Source organism: Macrobrachium rosenbergii, chromosome 42, assembly GCF_040412425.1.
Source record: "Macrobrachium rosenbergii isolate ZJJX-2024 chromosome 42, ASM4041242v1, whole genome shotgun sequence".
NCBI classification, from domain to species: domain Eukaryota; kingdom Metazoa; phylum Arthropoda; class Malacostraca; order Decapoda; family Palaemonidae; genus Macrobrachium; species Macrobrachium rosenbergii.
This window is the reverse complement of record NC_089782.1, coordinates 9082371-9099365: the sequence shown is the minus strand read 5'-3', so window position 1 is coordinate 9099365 and position 16995 is coordinate 9082371. Positions and strand designations below refer to the sequence as shown.

General features: G+C 39.8%; 1 protein-coding gene across 50 annotated transcripts in view; it reads right to left on the bottom strand.

Moving 5' to 3' along the window:
• LOC136827934 (ankyrin-2-like) overlaps positions 1-16995 on the bottom strand; it is a 790256-nt gene that overhangs the window by 363423 nt on the left and 409838 nt on the right. For all 50 annotated transcript variants that reach the window (XM_067085443.1, XM_067085453.1, XM_067085409.1 and 47 more), the window contains one exon: positions 836-937. In XM_067085443.1, coding sequence (XP_066941544.1) covers positions 836-937 — 102 coding nt within the window. The remainder of the gene's footprint in view (positions 1-835; positions 938-16995) is intronic.

The window sequence follows — 16995 nt, the reverse complement described above, 5'->3', positions numbered from 1 at the left end:
GATGTAACAAACTTGATGCAACGAACAACAATTCAATGAAGGTTTCATTAATTCATAATCAGCGGGCTACGATTACTAACAATTGGAAGGCGTGCCAGCCAGTTGAATAAGATCCCAAGAGTAAGAGTATAGGGGCTACTACTTCAGAAAGACACGGCTATTCCAAGGATGGTCAGCAAACACATTTCGTTATGGCAAACAGAAAATCTCTCTTACAAAAACTAAGTTGAATCGAAATATGAAAAGGGCGCACAACTTGAAACTAACAATGAACTGACAATCGAAATGTGTAACGTTTACCAGTTTCAAACGTCCCTTGGATTAATCTCGAGTTTGTGAGGGCGTAGGCAACCAGATCATGAGATGCTAGCATTAAGAACGAACGAACAGTATATGACCTTTAAGATACATATCCTATGATCTCAGTAACAAAGGCGCAATGGAAGAAAGTGAATCATTCTCTCTCTCTCTCTCTCTCTCTCTCTCTAATAAATGAGTTTTATGAAATACAAGATTCTACTTTGTTTTCGGAAGCAAAGCGCGCACACACACGTTAATATTTCCATTATAGGTGCAAAGGACCTAACAGGCCAACCCGGAAAAAGTCTGCTATATCCTCAACAAACTTAGGAACTTTCTCCAATGAAGATGATAACAAGCATCTCTTCAAGGGGTAACACCAACCATAAAAATGGAAGCGCAACCACCAATCTCACATAAGATATACAGTAAATAAACCATGGCAGAGAAAGACTCGCGTAGTGCTTATAACCATTAAACTGAGGACAAGGCAGCTTTTACAGGACTCTGAGAGACGGTTAATGAAAATACTTACAGCGTTACAAGTATTGATGTCTGTGTTTGTCTTCAGGAACTCTAGCACCTTCTCTAAGTTGCCCGCACGCGCCGCCCTCAGGAAGCTGGCGCTACCGTCGCTCTGTAATGGGAGAAAAAACAACACAATCTGTTAGTCTTTAGTTATGGTGATGAATGGCGGTGAAAACACTGTTTAAAAAGGAAAAAATGCAACACAACAAGGAGGGATTAACCCCCGCAAAGATGCAGAACACTAAAATACTGTTACGTGACAGAAAAACTATGTGACTTATAACAAGTATGATACTGGCACTGATAAAGAAACAAGTTTTAACTCAAATCGTGAAAAGAATGAAAATCACGAAAACCATTGTTTATTTGTTGAGTTTCAAACAAACTCCAAGATTATTGTAAACCCACTAAAGTGATGTAAACAAACTTTATTTTTGTGCGGTGCGCGATTAAACACCAAATTGTGTTTGAGACGTTACGTTAAGCCGAGAAAAAGTAGCAATGCGGAACTAGAATGAAAGAGTAAAAAATGCTAACATGATACTGAAGAGAAATAAGCATGAATCTCGTTATCATTTTAAACAAAAGATTCTTTTCACCATCAACAAGGGCGTCATATCAAGCTGAGCGAAAAGCTACAAAGAATTTCACAAAACGAAAAGCTGTGATCAGTTGATTTATCTGAAGTCCCCCAAAGCCTAATCGAATTTTCATGCTCTACTAAACAGTCAACTCAATCTGATTTCTAATCTTCCACTCTGGAATCGGGTAAATGTAAGGGAAATTCAAATGATAACGTGAATGGTGCACCTGCATACCAAACCACAGTTTTCTCACAACAATAATAAAAACCAATCACACTGGTTTCCCCCTCGGCTGCCAAAAACGGTAAGGCAAAACATTTAGGTCTTCCTCCGTTCGCGCCATTTTCAGCCATTACCTCACCGGGAAGGCAACACCCACCCCACTTAGCTGCATTTTCCCTCTTAGCATTCAGTCCTTCCGTAGTAAAAGGTCGATACGTTACGTCATCAGCACAGAACCTTAAGATTAGACCTCCAGCTGCCATCAAAACCCTTTTAACACACGCCAACACACATTCACCGACTCGCACATCACACCAAGCCACTCTTCACAAATTTCACAGCTCTGAATGTTAAGGTCTCACGCCACACGATAAGATTCAGGTGTCGAGAGTCACAAGCGACGTTTGCCAAAGCAACGATATCTTCCAATTCTCAATACACCTACAGCCACCGTGAACACAACACGTCCCTTCCTCAGATCCGGACACACGTTTCAAGTTCCAATGAAGGTGACAGAATCGCGATGCCTTCTTACTTTCGAGCAAACCTCCAAGTAAGGGGAATCGACGGACATGAAAACCTGGCAGAACCGGTTCAGGTTTCCGTAGGAGATATCTCGAGAACGATTCTCCATCATTCCGCAGTGTCTGGTCTCGCAGACCCCTCTGATAGTGGGAGAGGAGGAGGAGGAGGAGGAGGAGTAGGCGAGATGGTATAGGTGGGGCGCTTGGCTGAAGCAGTGTGTGTGTGTGGTGGGAGGGGTTGTCGGGGAAACTATCCAGCTATTCTGTTCTCCCTCCTACAAGAACGGCAGACTAAAGCGGGAGGCGGTTATCTCGAAACAGGAGGCAAATACTTTGGCTGTTTTTCTCTTCCCCACCCAAATCCATACCAAACTCGTCTGCACATAATCCTGTTAGGGTGCTCCTCTAATGGGATGGGATTAAGATCTCACCGAGTAAAAGTACTGGTGGCCGTAGCGTTATTTCCTTGATAAGTTTGTCTGTGGGTATTACCGCAGTGTCTCGGTCTCAGGTCACACACGGGGTCGATATACCAGAGAATAGAATCAGTCGCGACAGCGTTGTTGTGCGTGAGGTTAATGCTCCCAAACCTCACACGACGACACGCACGTTAAAACCAAAACCCCACCCACTGGCACCAAAAGCATCTGATGCATTGTTACAACGACTGCAATAAATTGTCTTTTTCAGAAAATGCCTCCTCTTGGTCCTGGGTGACTGGTGCCTACAACGACAAAGCCTAACATATTATCTAAGTCATTCAAACTTTCATACACAAAGACCCCCGCTCTGTAAAGAAAAGGTCATCTGCCTGGGTAGGAATGGAGTCTCCGGACTCTGGTTATGCGTCAGATGATGGCGTTGTTGATCAACTGGGGTCTAAAAACAATTTGCAACATTAAAGGATTGGCAGCCGACAGTCCTTTGGTATCTGTGTCATGACAAGAAATCTTCAAGCACAGTTCAAACCCGAAATTCCCTAGACGAGCTTGAGCAGCGACCACGTCAAACATTTTCTTGTTACATAATTACAGAATGCAGAGCAAAGATCAATGGGTATGATGAATACGCAAAAATTAGCCCAGCTATTGTATAATCCTTTGAGCTTTGGCATTATAAACACTTCACACACCACACACACACACATACACACACACACACACACACACACACACACACACACACGGGAAGACGCCTCTCATTTGGAGGACTCTGGTACAATGAGGGTTGCCGATCAGAGTGAAAAATGCTGCATGAATGATGAGAATCATCGAACACGTGTAATTTCCACCTACAAAGAACACCAAGAGAATTTCACAATGCTACAATACACTTCCCCTCAGTTTTTTTCGAAAAATATGTAAGTTCACGACTGAAGATATAAGATTCAAGAATGAAAAGGCATCATTATTCAAGTGCTAAAAATACTGAATTCAGGCCTCCATCTGCATAGTCATTTTTAAATTATGATAAAATCATAAAACAGTAAATGTCGGAAAATATGATTCTGGATTGTGAGTTTAATTTTACAATTTTACGGATGTAGAGCACTCAAGTATATGTCAGTATGAAATGAATACTGTTAATGGAGGCGAAAAAATGTGGATTCATAAATAGCTATACATTTCCGGCACCAATGACTGACACAGAATTAAACAAATCAATCAATCATGATGGCGTCGTTCTTCCAGGTGCCTTTAAAAATTCAAGAGCACTCGGTAGGTCTGAGCGCGTGTGTATGTTCATTGCCGCCTCGGATTTCATAAACAATCACTGTATTTGTAGTATATGAAAATATACAAAATACATACATATAAATGACGAGAGAAAGAGATGAAGAAATAATCAAAATACCTTTGAAATGTAATACCTACAATTAAAAGAGGCCATTCTCATTAAAAAATACTATGAAAAAAACTTTATTTTCAATGCAGACAAGAACTAAACTACTCAAAAACAAAGATTTAGGATGAATGTTCCTGAACCTGATGTGGCATGCTTTCAGTCCGTAATGTAAATATCCGAAAAATGCCAATAAACTCCCTGTTTATGAGTAAGTGTAACTACATTAATCATTTCCAAATAACAGGGCTTTTATATCTGAACCCTACAAAATCCATAATGATCTTGCCAACGTGAAATTACTGAAGAGAATGGTTTTCATAATGGAGTTAACCAGTCCGGGTGTAGCGAGTTGGTCGTAGCTGCAGCAAGTGAAACCACTGGAACTTTTGTGTTAAATCTCAAACCTTCCAATATTTTTATTCTACATTTTGCTTTCATCCACAAAAGACCCGGCAGACGTCTACACCGAGATCGCTCGCGTATGCACATTCAGATGATCAAAAGTGCAACATTTGAGAAACCGGTATATTCACAGTCGCCGAAAAAAATAAACATACTTATCATACATGAAAAGCATTAGTCTCAATATTCAGTCTCAAAAAGTCATGAGACGACTAATATCAGAGACAATTACTTCGGCTAGATAGAAGCGGCAAGGGAGAAATTCAACAGCATCACTAAATACAATCATATTCTGAGTAACGAGCATTTTCAGACGTACCCAGACCTCTGGTACATCCCTGGGGACCATTCCTTTAAATTCGTTTCCATGAGCACTGATGCAATGTATTTCTTGCAAGCGTAGAGTGGTAAGGGTAGCAAGACGGCAAGGAGTGAACATTCTGCCTTTAGAAATTATTGACATGACAATGCGCGCCGAGACTTCCACACCCGTTCTCTCTCTCTCTCTCTCTCTCTCTCTCTCTCCGTCAGGGTGTGAAGCACATTCCCTCCTCTTTAAGGCTGACCTTGATCACAACCTTTAACCTCCAGCCTCCAAAGGGCACCATTCAACGCAGCCCAACAGTATCGACATTCCCCTGTCGATGCCACATGGAGTAGTGAAGCTTCGTTGTCTTTGCCAATTTCAGCCGGGGAGAGTTCAATTCAGTGTGCCAGTGACCGATTTCCACATCCCAATAAAAACACCCAAAGGCAACCCAAAAGTCATGACAAAAAGTCTTTTTTTCTTTTTCTTTTACTGGAATCTCTCTCTCTCTCTCTCTCTCTCTCTCTCTCTCTCTCTCTCTCTCTCTCTCTCTCTCTCTCTCTCCCCAGAGCCTTCAAAGATGCCGACAGAAAAAAGGTATAAATATTACAGCATAGGGGGTAAAACTATCCTAACGAAACTTAAAGAGAAAAATTAAAACGAAAACATAAGGGAACAGTCACAGTTTGCTATCTTAAATTCCCAATGATAAAAGTAACCAAAACCTAAAAAGTTCTTTAAAAAATCCTTTACCACCACTTCATAATAAGTGTTAATTATCCCTACGAAATATTTCTTCTCGTGGGTGTATAAACCAGCAGTCCAAGCAACTTCTAATGAACATACAGCGAGAGAGGTGGACAAAGGGTGACACTCGTCTCACTTGACAACTTCTTCAATCGGGATCTCTCTAGTTCGCAATACGGTGGCTGGTCAAGTGTTAATTTCTCTCTTGCTCTCTCAAAGCAAAGCTTCTGTCGTTTTCATAACATTTTCCTTTCTAACCAGAATTGCATATAATGTACGTTTCTTCATGACCAGGTAGAACTCCTGAGCATATCGTACGAATGATAATTTAAAATGGATACATTGCACTACCGTTGCCAATAAACTTTTAAGATTTTTTGGTGGTATTTCTCAACTGCTTAGTCGTACAAGGAAACAGAGAGAGAGAGAGAGAGAGAGAGAGAGAGAGAGAGAGAGAGAGAGAGAGAGAGAGAGAGAGAGAGAGAGAATTATTTTTCCTCACCTGGAATCTCGCCACCCCTTGTTTCGTCTAACAACCGAAAGCCCTCATAAAATAAAGTTTTACGTGAAAATAACTCTACGCAAAGATGAAACTTCATCCCAACTATTTAGATTGTGCGGCAAATATGGGAACTGAATTCCATTTTTAAATAAATGCCAAAGGTTTGTCAAGATTCCACGAGAGTAGGGTATTGGCAAACCAGAAAAGCTCATTTTTACACAGCAAAGCCTGCTTTACGGGATGGAGAGAGAGAGAGAGAGAGAGAGTAATTTATCTGTTATTGTTACTTTTCATTTCGTCTTGTTAGAAAGAAGAAAGATCTAAAAGTAAAAGAGCAGCAGCTTCAGGCGCCACATCCTTCCGGAAGGTGGCCTTCATAAGCCCAAGAAACAACTTCTCCTCTTCGGGAGAGCAACGCCCTCAGGGTCTCGTAAGGTGTGACGGCACTACCTACTTCATAACAGCAGCAAGTACGGCAGCAGTAACAGTAGCGACAACAGCGGTGCAGTTCTAAATGCCTTCTCTATGTGCTACTACTGCAAATATGAAAAAGAAAACGTGGAAAATGAGGTCAGGCTAAGTGTGAGAGGCAAAATCACCTAAGAAAAGGTGTGTTTTAAGTGATACTTTTCTGATTTAACTTCTCTTAGATATGAGTGTGTGCGATATCGAAGGGGTCCTTGCGTGATTACAACAACAACATTAACAACAACAAAAACCAACGGCACCAACAACATCTAGATCAAGTTCTTCTCGCTTCTCATCGCCTCGAAGACTCCTCCTCCTCCTCCCACTCTCACTCTCTATCTCAGCCTCTCTCGCCTTCCCATTCCCATTCCAATGACCACCAGCGTCATCGTCATCGTCTCCAACAACGTACTCGTCATTAACCTGGGATGATGAGGTGCGAGCGTAGCGTCGGTACATCATGAGAGAAGAAGTGGTGTTGGGGATGCGGATGGTGGAGATGATGATGGCTGTGCTGAAGAATACGGGTCACATGCACCAAAAGCAACAACGACAACAGCGGTGGGGCTCTCCTATGGGTAGAGGGCAGAAAAAAAGAAGGCACAAACCTCAGTTAATGGATGAGAGAGAGAGAGAGAGAGAGAGAGAGAGAGAGAGAGAGAGAGAGAGAGAGAGAGAGAGAGAGAGAGATTTAGGAAAGAAAAAGAAGAGAAAAAGAGCGACAGTGAGCGTGTGAGGGGAAGGCTGGAAAGAGTGAGGGAGTTTGCGAGTGATCACACCCACTCAAGCACTGGCGCTCTCTCTCTCTCTCTCTCTCTCTTATCGATGGCCAGCCTGCAACACCACCTCGGCCAACCTACTGCTGGTGTTCCCGAGAGGCTACTGACCTACATGACACAGTTGGTCCAAACTTCAAAAAGAGAGACAAAATCATATACAGAATGATTGGGGTTCTGCTCCTACGAGAGAGGGAATGTCTTCTCTTCTTCCCTCATTCCTTCTCATGCCCAGCCCTCACCCAAAGTTTTGGGGATACCTGTCATCACAATCGCCGCCCCCCCGCCCCAGGCCTCATAGGCAAGATATGCGACTGAATTTTCTGCGACTTTCCGATTAAAAATTTGTGACTTGGGCAAAAATAACAAAGATCCTGAAAAATCCCCGGAGTTTCTTTCCGCCTACAAAAGATATAGAATTATTGGATAATCATTAGCAGATCCATTATTATCAACATTTTTAACTTCAAAATCAACTTTACTTGTATGTATTGATAACAGTAACAGAAATAATAGAAGCAAAACAAGGAAATAAGGAAACACATACACAAGAGCTAGAATTCTGAATTCCAACCGAGACTCCAAATCTCTCAAAAGTTGTGGGCACCGCCGATGGTATCGATTGGACCCTAAGGGGTCCGAACACAATGTCGGATAACGATCACTATTGTTACAAAAATGATCCAAGAAATGTAACTTACACAAAAAAAAAAAATGAAGACGATAAAGTTGACAATGGCTCACATTTATCAACATTGACTGTAGCCTAGCGGTAAACGCAGCAGCAGTTATAAAAAAATTGAAGCAGCCATATTATGTGTGCATGTGAAAGAATTAAAAGGTCCAGTGTAGCAAGAGACGAACAGTGTCATATTATTTGCGTGGAAAAAGGAATTCAAAATGACGCCAAGGAAAGTTGGCGGGATTTGTTTACATGCGAGCAAACAAATAAACCTGAAGTTGACAACGAAAACAAGGGCAAAAACAACGTTCGACATAACCCGGAGTCGCCCATTCTGACGAGAAAAGCCCAGATAAGTGGGAGTGACATTCCCGACATGATTTCATAAATTCCCCTTCTATCGTGTAAGCCTTTGAAGAGCGCTTTAACTCTCATTATTTTCCTTTTGTTCATTATATCCTCTCCACAGCTGACGGCAATCTCACTCCACACACACACACAAACGCAAGTGAAATCTTGCCCCTACACCAAAATATCGTTGTGGAAGACACTAAACAAATAGTTAGCATAGAAAATCAAATACTTTGGAGAAATATAATGGTATGCATTCACTAAAAAGAGATACGACAGATATAAACTTCTGCAAAAGCATATGCAATTTTACTACTAATTTTAATGGCTTTCAACACTGACATCCTACATAATATTTAGTTAGATTAAATTTTGTTCAAGGCTTCCATTTTATCTGCACTTACTTCGAACAATAGTTTTACTAAACAACGTGATTTCCATAATTTCCCAACTACTCGGCGTCACTTTGGGTTTCTTTCACAAATAACAGGTCGCTGAAGTTTTCTTTCAATAATATCAGTAACAACAGCAACACACTAAGTAAAATTCTATTTGTTAGTTTTCACACAATCCTGCTAACAGACAGACAAACCTAATCTATTGTACCTCCTACAATAAACAAAATCTTGGTATCTAGGATCCCCTTCGGATAGACGAATTTTGTAATATTATTTATGCCTTGAGGCATTTATTCAAATTCCAACTATACACCTGTAATAGACATCTATACTGGTATGGGTTCCTGTTATACTATGATTGAATTTTAGGCTCTTGCGAGGAAAGCAGAGACCTTTCCCTCTCGCCTGCGAGACCTCTACAAAGTCTCCGAGACTCACAAAAAGCTTGGTCAGAGCTTGATGTCTGGCGCCAGGCTAATTTATTAACAATCATAGCAGATATGTGAATTAATAATGAAGCACAATATTCAAGAACAATTACTTTCCTGTGCACAGCTAATGAATAAAAAAAAAAAAGCTACATGAAGTATTAACTGCTCCTTTACCATTAACGTGAAATACAAATGAAGCAGGGCCAACATTTCAAGTGAACTGAATTCACTAAAAAATCGCCTACTGTAGTTTCGCGAAGCAATCCAACGAACGATGAGTCATGGCTGTCAGTAGCCCGTGGGGGCCACAGAGGGGCATGCATAGGCTACCTCATTTACTATACATAGTTTCTACGCCCCGCCCTCTCTCTCTCTCTCTCCCCTTCCTCAGTGAGGGGTTCAGCATACCAGAAGCCATGCATGGCGTTTTTACTCGCACGGGGCTGCATTCCTCCAGTCCAAAATTTCCTTCCTTACAGGAGCACATCGTTATACAACTCTTCCCAAGATGGTCCTCTTCCTGTGAATTGTCACTACCCAAGCAGCTGAGGTGTGCTAAAGCTCTCGCTAAATCTTAAGAACAACAAATGATGATGAATTTTGTACACAAAATGAACTTTATACTAGTCAATGCATTCACAAAAACAACTGTTGAGCATTGAAACAAAACTGACTTTAGAATAAACAAATATAAAGTAAGAGTTAGTCTATCAGGTTTCTTTGGAACGCTAGAATCCCGAAGAGCCAAAATAACGAAACAACTTTCAGTGGAAAATTATAACCAACTCGTGTGTCTGCAGCAATAAAATCAATAGCCTCCTTTTTACAGTATGCGCTCGACGTCTTCATAAATCCGCGTTGCCTCCCCAGCCCCGGCTTTTCTTTTCGTCATTTATTTTTGTTTCACTAAAAGATGCAGATTTTTGTACTCAGACATTCTACACGAATGGACGCAGAGGGAAGGTTCATTAAAAATCCTAACATTTTGTGGAACATTCGAAAACTAATGAGCGCAGTTCCTTTCCAATGCTGCTTTCCTGAAATCGACAGACACCTGCCCTCAAAAATATTGTAGCATTATTCAAGAAAACATGAACGACATTTCCTCAGACAAAATTCACATCTTGATTAACATCTCAACAGCGCCTTCCAGTTCAGTTCTTTAAGTGTTCTAGCTTCCATCATACTACAGTCCCTTCATTATTGAAAGTGTCTCTAGCTCCCTATGCTCATGTGGCAGTTGCTATACAGTACTATTATTACTTCGTTTCTCTGAAACACTTGCTCCCAGGCCTTGGAGCAAGTCCCATTACAGTTTTCTTTCCGGAGCGTAGCCAATCGATAGGGGAGACTAAATCAAATTAGTCCCCTTTCCCTTTAGGCTGACTCGTTACGCGTATTTTGACCCCCCGAGAGAGACTAACCAACATTCGATCGATTCTTCACGCCATTTCCGTCCTTCTTCCGTCCGTCTCTCCAACTCCGTTTTCAATATCAAACATGAAGCATTCCTGCATTCCGCCAATCTCAACTACTGAATGCTCCTCAACTACTGAATGCTCTAGCATTTTCAAACAAGCTTACTTTTGAAAAGTGCTTCTAAAGTGAGCCTGCTCAGAGATATCTGAGCCATATTGTAAATATGGCTTCGCATAATCACCTCCTCCGTAACAGCAGCATTAACAGAACAAAACTAAGTAACGTTTCAACTCTGGAACACCTAAACAAACAACGAAGTATTATGAAATGTTAGCGAACACAAGTAATAATCAATGCTAAGCATCACATTCCAATGAAGTTTAGTTGGATAAATGACGCGTCGTGAACATGACTACGGAACCAAAAGGTGTTTCTGAAACAATTTTTTCATCCTTTCAGTGTAGACGGAAAAGGAAAAAACAAAAAGCGGTATAATTATACGGTCTATGAAAGTTTAGATGACCACAGGCCAAACAAATTCGACGAATTAGTCTCTCTCTCTCTCTCTCTCTCTCTCTCTCTCTCTCTCTCTCTCTCTCTCTCTCTCTCTCTCTCTTAGCCGTACGTACCTGAAGAGAAGTGGCGTTGGTGCTGGGGTGAAGAGGATGGGAATTGTTTACACACACGTGAAAAGCCACCCACACCCACCACTCGAGTATGACGTCAGCAGTCATACCCGACTACAATGCATCACAACGTTTATTGACCGATACAATGATATAATTCTGTATCGATCAATCGGAGAGCTATCCCTCTTCTCGTTTCTCTCATTTTTCAGTTGCCACTCCATTTCTGATCTCGTTTTATTGCTGACTGTATGTAGGGGTTTCGGAAGCACGACATATGCTAGTAACGGCCAAACAGTCGGCTACTATAGCGACGAATACTGCAGAATATGTCTGTCAGTGACACTTTTACAATTCATATCGAAGGTGCATTTTTAAGCTAACTTCAGTCGAGGAAAAGTCAACTAACATAATATCTGCTTCTTGATATCAGTAAGAACAACTTTGACTCAATATCAAGGAAAGCAGAGGGCTCTTTTGGATAACACAAACGCCCGTCCGTTAAAATCAGTGTGAAGCAGAGGAATGAGGAAGACGAGCAATAGTTAAAAACACTGAAGCCATAGGCTAGATACAGCATTGAGCCTTCCGGAACATAATTTATTCAAAGACCTTCCAGATACGTGTCACTCAGTAACTCGCTGTTGTTCATTACTTTTGATAACTTAATTCAATGATCACTAGTTTGGACGCGACTCAGTTCGCATCACCACAAGGATATGGATGAAACGAGATACATAATGGATATCTAAATGCGTGCAGTGCTGCACTGTCGGTGGAAACTTCAAGTATAACATGCTAATAATTTGCATATACTGTGTATGTACTGCCCAAGGTATAAGTTTAACTAAATATTCTCTCTCTCTCTCTCAACAAAAATATATACTAATACACAAACACACTAATCTAATTATATATGGTATGAAAGTACTCAGAAAAAAAACTAAAAACGAGAAAAACTAATTATGAAAACTAATCAAGCGGCAACAACTGGTAACACCTTTTACAAAGCCCAACTAATATTCTTTGTAAATTTTCACAACTAGCTGAAAGGGATCGACAATTTTGAGAGAGAGAGAGAGAGAGAGAGAGAGAGAGAGAGAGAGAGAGAGAGAGAGAGAGAGTTTAATTCCATTCTTTTGAATAAAAACAAAATACTAGACCACTTAATCTTCCCTATTCTTTCCAATACAATGCGTACTCGATACGAGAGTGAACTTCTACTACACGTACTCGATACAGTTCCTAGGACCCAAATACCCTAGAGAAAACTATTCGTCATTTGCCAACGTTCGTGAAAAGCGCTTCCCTGACCCAGTTGCAACGCACTACAGAACGCATCCTCAATTTGGAGGCCTACATTCCCCTCGCCCATCTGGCATCCCCTGGAGACAGGGTCCCCACCATTAACGCTTTCCAATTACTTTCCCCCTTCTTGAACCTTAACGAGCTAAAGGCACACTGTCACACTGAAAGACCAGCAAATTGGGAAGCCATCCTTATGAGAGCCACCAATCATCCTTTATGTTTCCAATGACGCAGAAGCTGATCGAACGACCCTTTCTAGCAAAGAAGATACCCTGACTCACAGGTAGGCTACACAGAGACACAGCCAATGATATTACCCCAATCCACACGGATTTTGTCATTGTTATTAGTTTACTACAACGGGAATTGATACAAGCATGAAAGTTAACAGCAATTCATATCACGATATATGATACATTTATATCCAAAACGAAATAACAGACATAGCAATCGAACCTCGTAGGACAAATATATATATACAGTATATAATTTATATATGTATATATATATATATATATATATATATATATATATATATATATATATATATATATATATATATATATATATATATAATTTGTGTTAAAAAAATTATAGGGGACAAATTGATTAGACATTTGTGACTAAATGCTGTGAATCGAATTTATAATAATTCTCCTGCCCGTTCAGTATTTACAGAGGGACTACAATCACACATGGCGTCCCTGGACTCTTAATAATATAATGGTAAGGAGCTTGAAAAATCAATAAGGACTGATACTTATTAACATAAACGATCGCATCAGCGACAAAGAATGATTAACCAGTTTGTCTGTTTTTACACATGATCCAAGATTTATTAAGGAAGCACGCGACAGTGAAAACACACACACACACGCACATATATATATATATATATATATATATATATATATATATATATATATATATATATATATATATATATATATATATATATATATATATATATATATACATACACGCGTGTGCACACGCGCGTTCCTTTTAAAAAGAAACAGGTAACGGAAGTAAAATTAATAAAGTTACTTGGCAGTATGAAAGAGTACCAGTAAAAGGTGTATGGTAGGACTTTTATTGACAAAGTTCAACCGAGGGCAGAAGGATTGGAGTGGAAGAACAGTGTGAGTTTAGACAAGAAAAAGCCTAAAACTTAAAAACAAGCTGCATGGGGCTACATGAAATGGGGTGGCGGTTAGGATGTATCATATAGAAGATTATGTCGCCAAGTGCAATTAAAAGCTGATATGATAGAAGGCAGACATGTTAGCATGTATAGTGGAAAGGATGAATCATCACATTTTGAGATAGTATGGTCATTTGGAAAGGATGGAGGATGATTGTTTGGTGGAAAGAGAAGATAATTCTTGGCAGTAAAATGTGTGTGCATGTGTCTGTGTGTATACATGCATATATACAGTACACACACATTAATATATATACATATATATAATATATATACAAAAATATGAGGGACTTTTTTGCCGCAAGCAAAAAGATTCATCCCCTTAGTTCTTTTTTGTTTTATTTCTTGAAGACAAAGGTTTCTGATTTCAATCGAGAGAAAGAAATCCAGATAAATCTCTCCTCCAAAGCATCAATCTGCGGCTGCCTGTCCAGGCTGAACCGCCTATCTGCCCCAATCACTCTCCTCTTCGGCCAGAATTCAAGACGCCATTCAATTTTCCTTAACCAAGTCTTTTTCACCTTGAAAACTCCATTTGCTGGTGACGGTGGTACAGTTTAATTTGCAGCTAAAGGGTTTCTTTTTTTCGGAAAGTACAACACGCTACCGCGTTTTTTATTTTTTTTTTTTAACCTACAAATACCAGTACAAGTACGGATACTGTCCACAACTTATTTACTTCAGAAGATTTCAAACGAGTAAGATTTTTCTAATTACTGATGCGACAAGCACACAACAGTTAAGTTTTACTTAATTCATGCCAACATAGTACACAGTCATAGATAGCAATGTCTTCGTCAAAGACTGACTTCCATTAAGTTCCGCCTTCCATCATCTATCATGCCTCTTCCTGAAAAATTAATTGAAAGAAAAATACAACTTCGTATTCCTGTACAAACACAATTACACAAACACACACATATACACAAATATATATATTACTGACAGGACCTCATTGAAACTGGATGGTATCCAGCGGAGATATTTATTCAAGAAAGGTTACAAGCTTTCCAAGACTAACAGTCCTCATTGTCAAGTATCCGTCGAATGGATACTTGACAATGAGGACTGTTAGTCCTGGAAAGATTGTAACTTTTATTGAAGAAATATCTCCACTAGATACCATCCAGTTTCAATGAGGTCTTGTCAACAATTGCATTAATGCACAGATAAATAAAAAAATATATAAATACATATATATATATATATATATATATATATATATATATATATATATATATATATATATATATATATATATATATATATATATATATATATATATATAAAATTTATAATATACACACATATATATTGTTAACGTTAACTTCATGCAGGACATTTTTTCATAAATTCAAATATTAAGCCACGAAAATCTCATTAATATCGAATACGCTTTACTTTGGGAATATTGGACACCCAAAGGAAATTAAATATGACAGGGCATCTACCGTGACCATCATTCGAACCTACATATGCCTTCTTGGGTTGATATGTGGGTGGCAACGACATCATCCATTCGATTATCAAGAGAGACGAGAAATAATTTCGTCTCTGTGGTACGTATCCCAGTCAAAACCCATCCCCACCACGATAACTGACTGCTATTATTATCACGACTTGCAATTCAGTTTCACCATGGTCATGCAGCCGGCAGCTTGGTGTGATCTGAAAGCAACAGCATACAAAACAATCGAAAATCCAGTTTTCTTGAACAACTCCCATAATAAATAAACTTTCCTTGACTGATATAAATCTTACACTTAAAATGTCAATTCGTTTCTGCGGGTAATAAAAATAAAGTAAAGCTGCTTAGCGAAAAAAAAACACCCATCTTTAGCATTTTCTCAGAGCTAAAAACTAAGGACTTTGAAATCAATAAACCCCCCAAAATCGATTCGATATCCTTATAATAGTCACATATAATAGCAGTATGAATAAGGTTGGTGATACAGGTGACTCAAATTTCAGGAATAAAAGCAAACGAACCTCTTTCGAAGGAATAAAAGAAGCTGCATGCAAAGGCTTTTCCCTACTACGAATCGTTCTACTGGGGATGCAGATTGCGTGAGAACCTCGCGTCGACCCCTCCAGCATAAAAAAAAAAAAAAAAAAAAAACGGAAAACAATAGGAGAGAGGAGGGGGCACCTTCTTCACTCCTTCCTTCCGGCCAATTCAAGCCAGAATTTGGAAATCTTGTTTATCAAGCGCCACAGCAGTGTAGGTGCGCAAGCAATAGCATGAGCAGACAAGTGAAATCACTTCATAATGAAAGATTCTACTTTTCTTGTTCAGTCTCGTCAACATTCAACGATACTGCTTTGTGAAAATGAATTATGTATGAAAAAGCGCATTACAAAAGAGCATAATCTTAACTTAGGATTGGGAACAAGAGAGAGAGAGAGAGAGAGAGAGAGAGAGAGAGAGAGAGAGAGAGAGAGAGAGAATGGTCCAGGTAACATCTTTCATAGAAATCACATGGAAAGATAACCCCAGAACCGCACGAGTCTCTCCAAAAGAAAACAAAACAACACCGTAGCAATGGAGGCACGACAGGCGTCCTCACGAACAGACAGACGTCCTCCCTCTCCTCTGGCCCTTATCCTGCCGACTCCCCTCACCTCATTCGATCACGACATCTCCTAACTAACCCACATCACGATTTGTGACCTTGTAGATTGCTCGGACGTTTTCAGCGTTCTCGTTCAAGTCAACAACACGATTTCTTTCCCTTTTCTATTTACATATCGAATGTTTGATAGCTCAATTTTATTCGTGTGGGGCAAATCTACTACGAGGGTTTTTTTCTAGAGAGATTCGCAAATAACAACCAATAAATTTGTCATACAGATATTTGATGAAACTAACACTCATATCGTTATCATCAACCTCGATAAAATAGCAGCTTTAAAATAACACCGCCACAGAAAATGAAACAGATTTAAAATGTAAAATGGGAAGATGCAATATAAAGGAATCACTGCCCAAAGATTGCAAGAAACTACTCCATGAAGCAGGGTGAAAACAAACAGTAACCTTACATTACCACAGTATATAAAAGATCTAAAGGCTGTTATTATTATTATTATTATTATTATTATTATTATTACAGAGATCACACACGATGAACACAGTGAAACCAAATTGTTGAAAAGAAAATTGAGTAGGTTAGCTCCTGGGAGATGTCATAAGAGTTTCCAGGCCCGACTCTCGTTCTTTCCAAGTCTTTCGGGATGCAGAGTCCACGGAGGATGTAACCGCCCCCCCCCCCCAACACTTCCCTCTCTGCGTATGTCTAAAAGCACGAGAGAGAGAGAGAGAGAGAGAGAGAGAGAGAGAGAGAGAGAGAGAGAGAGAGACTTTTCAGAGT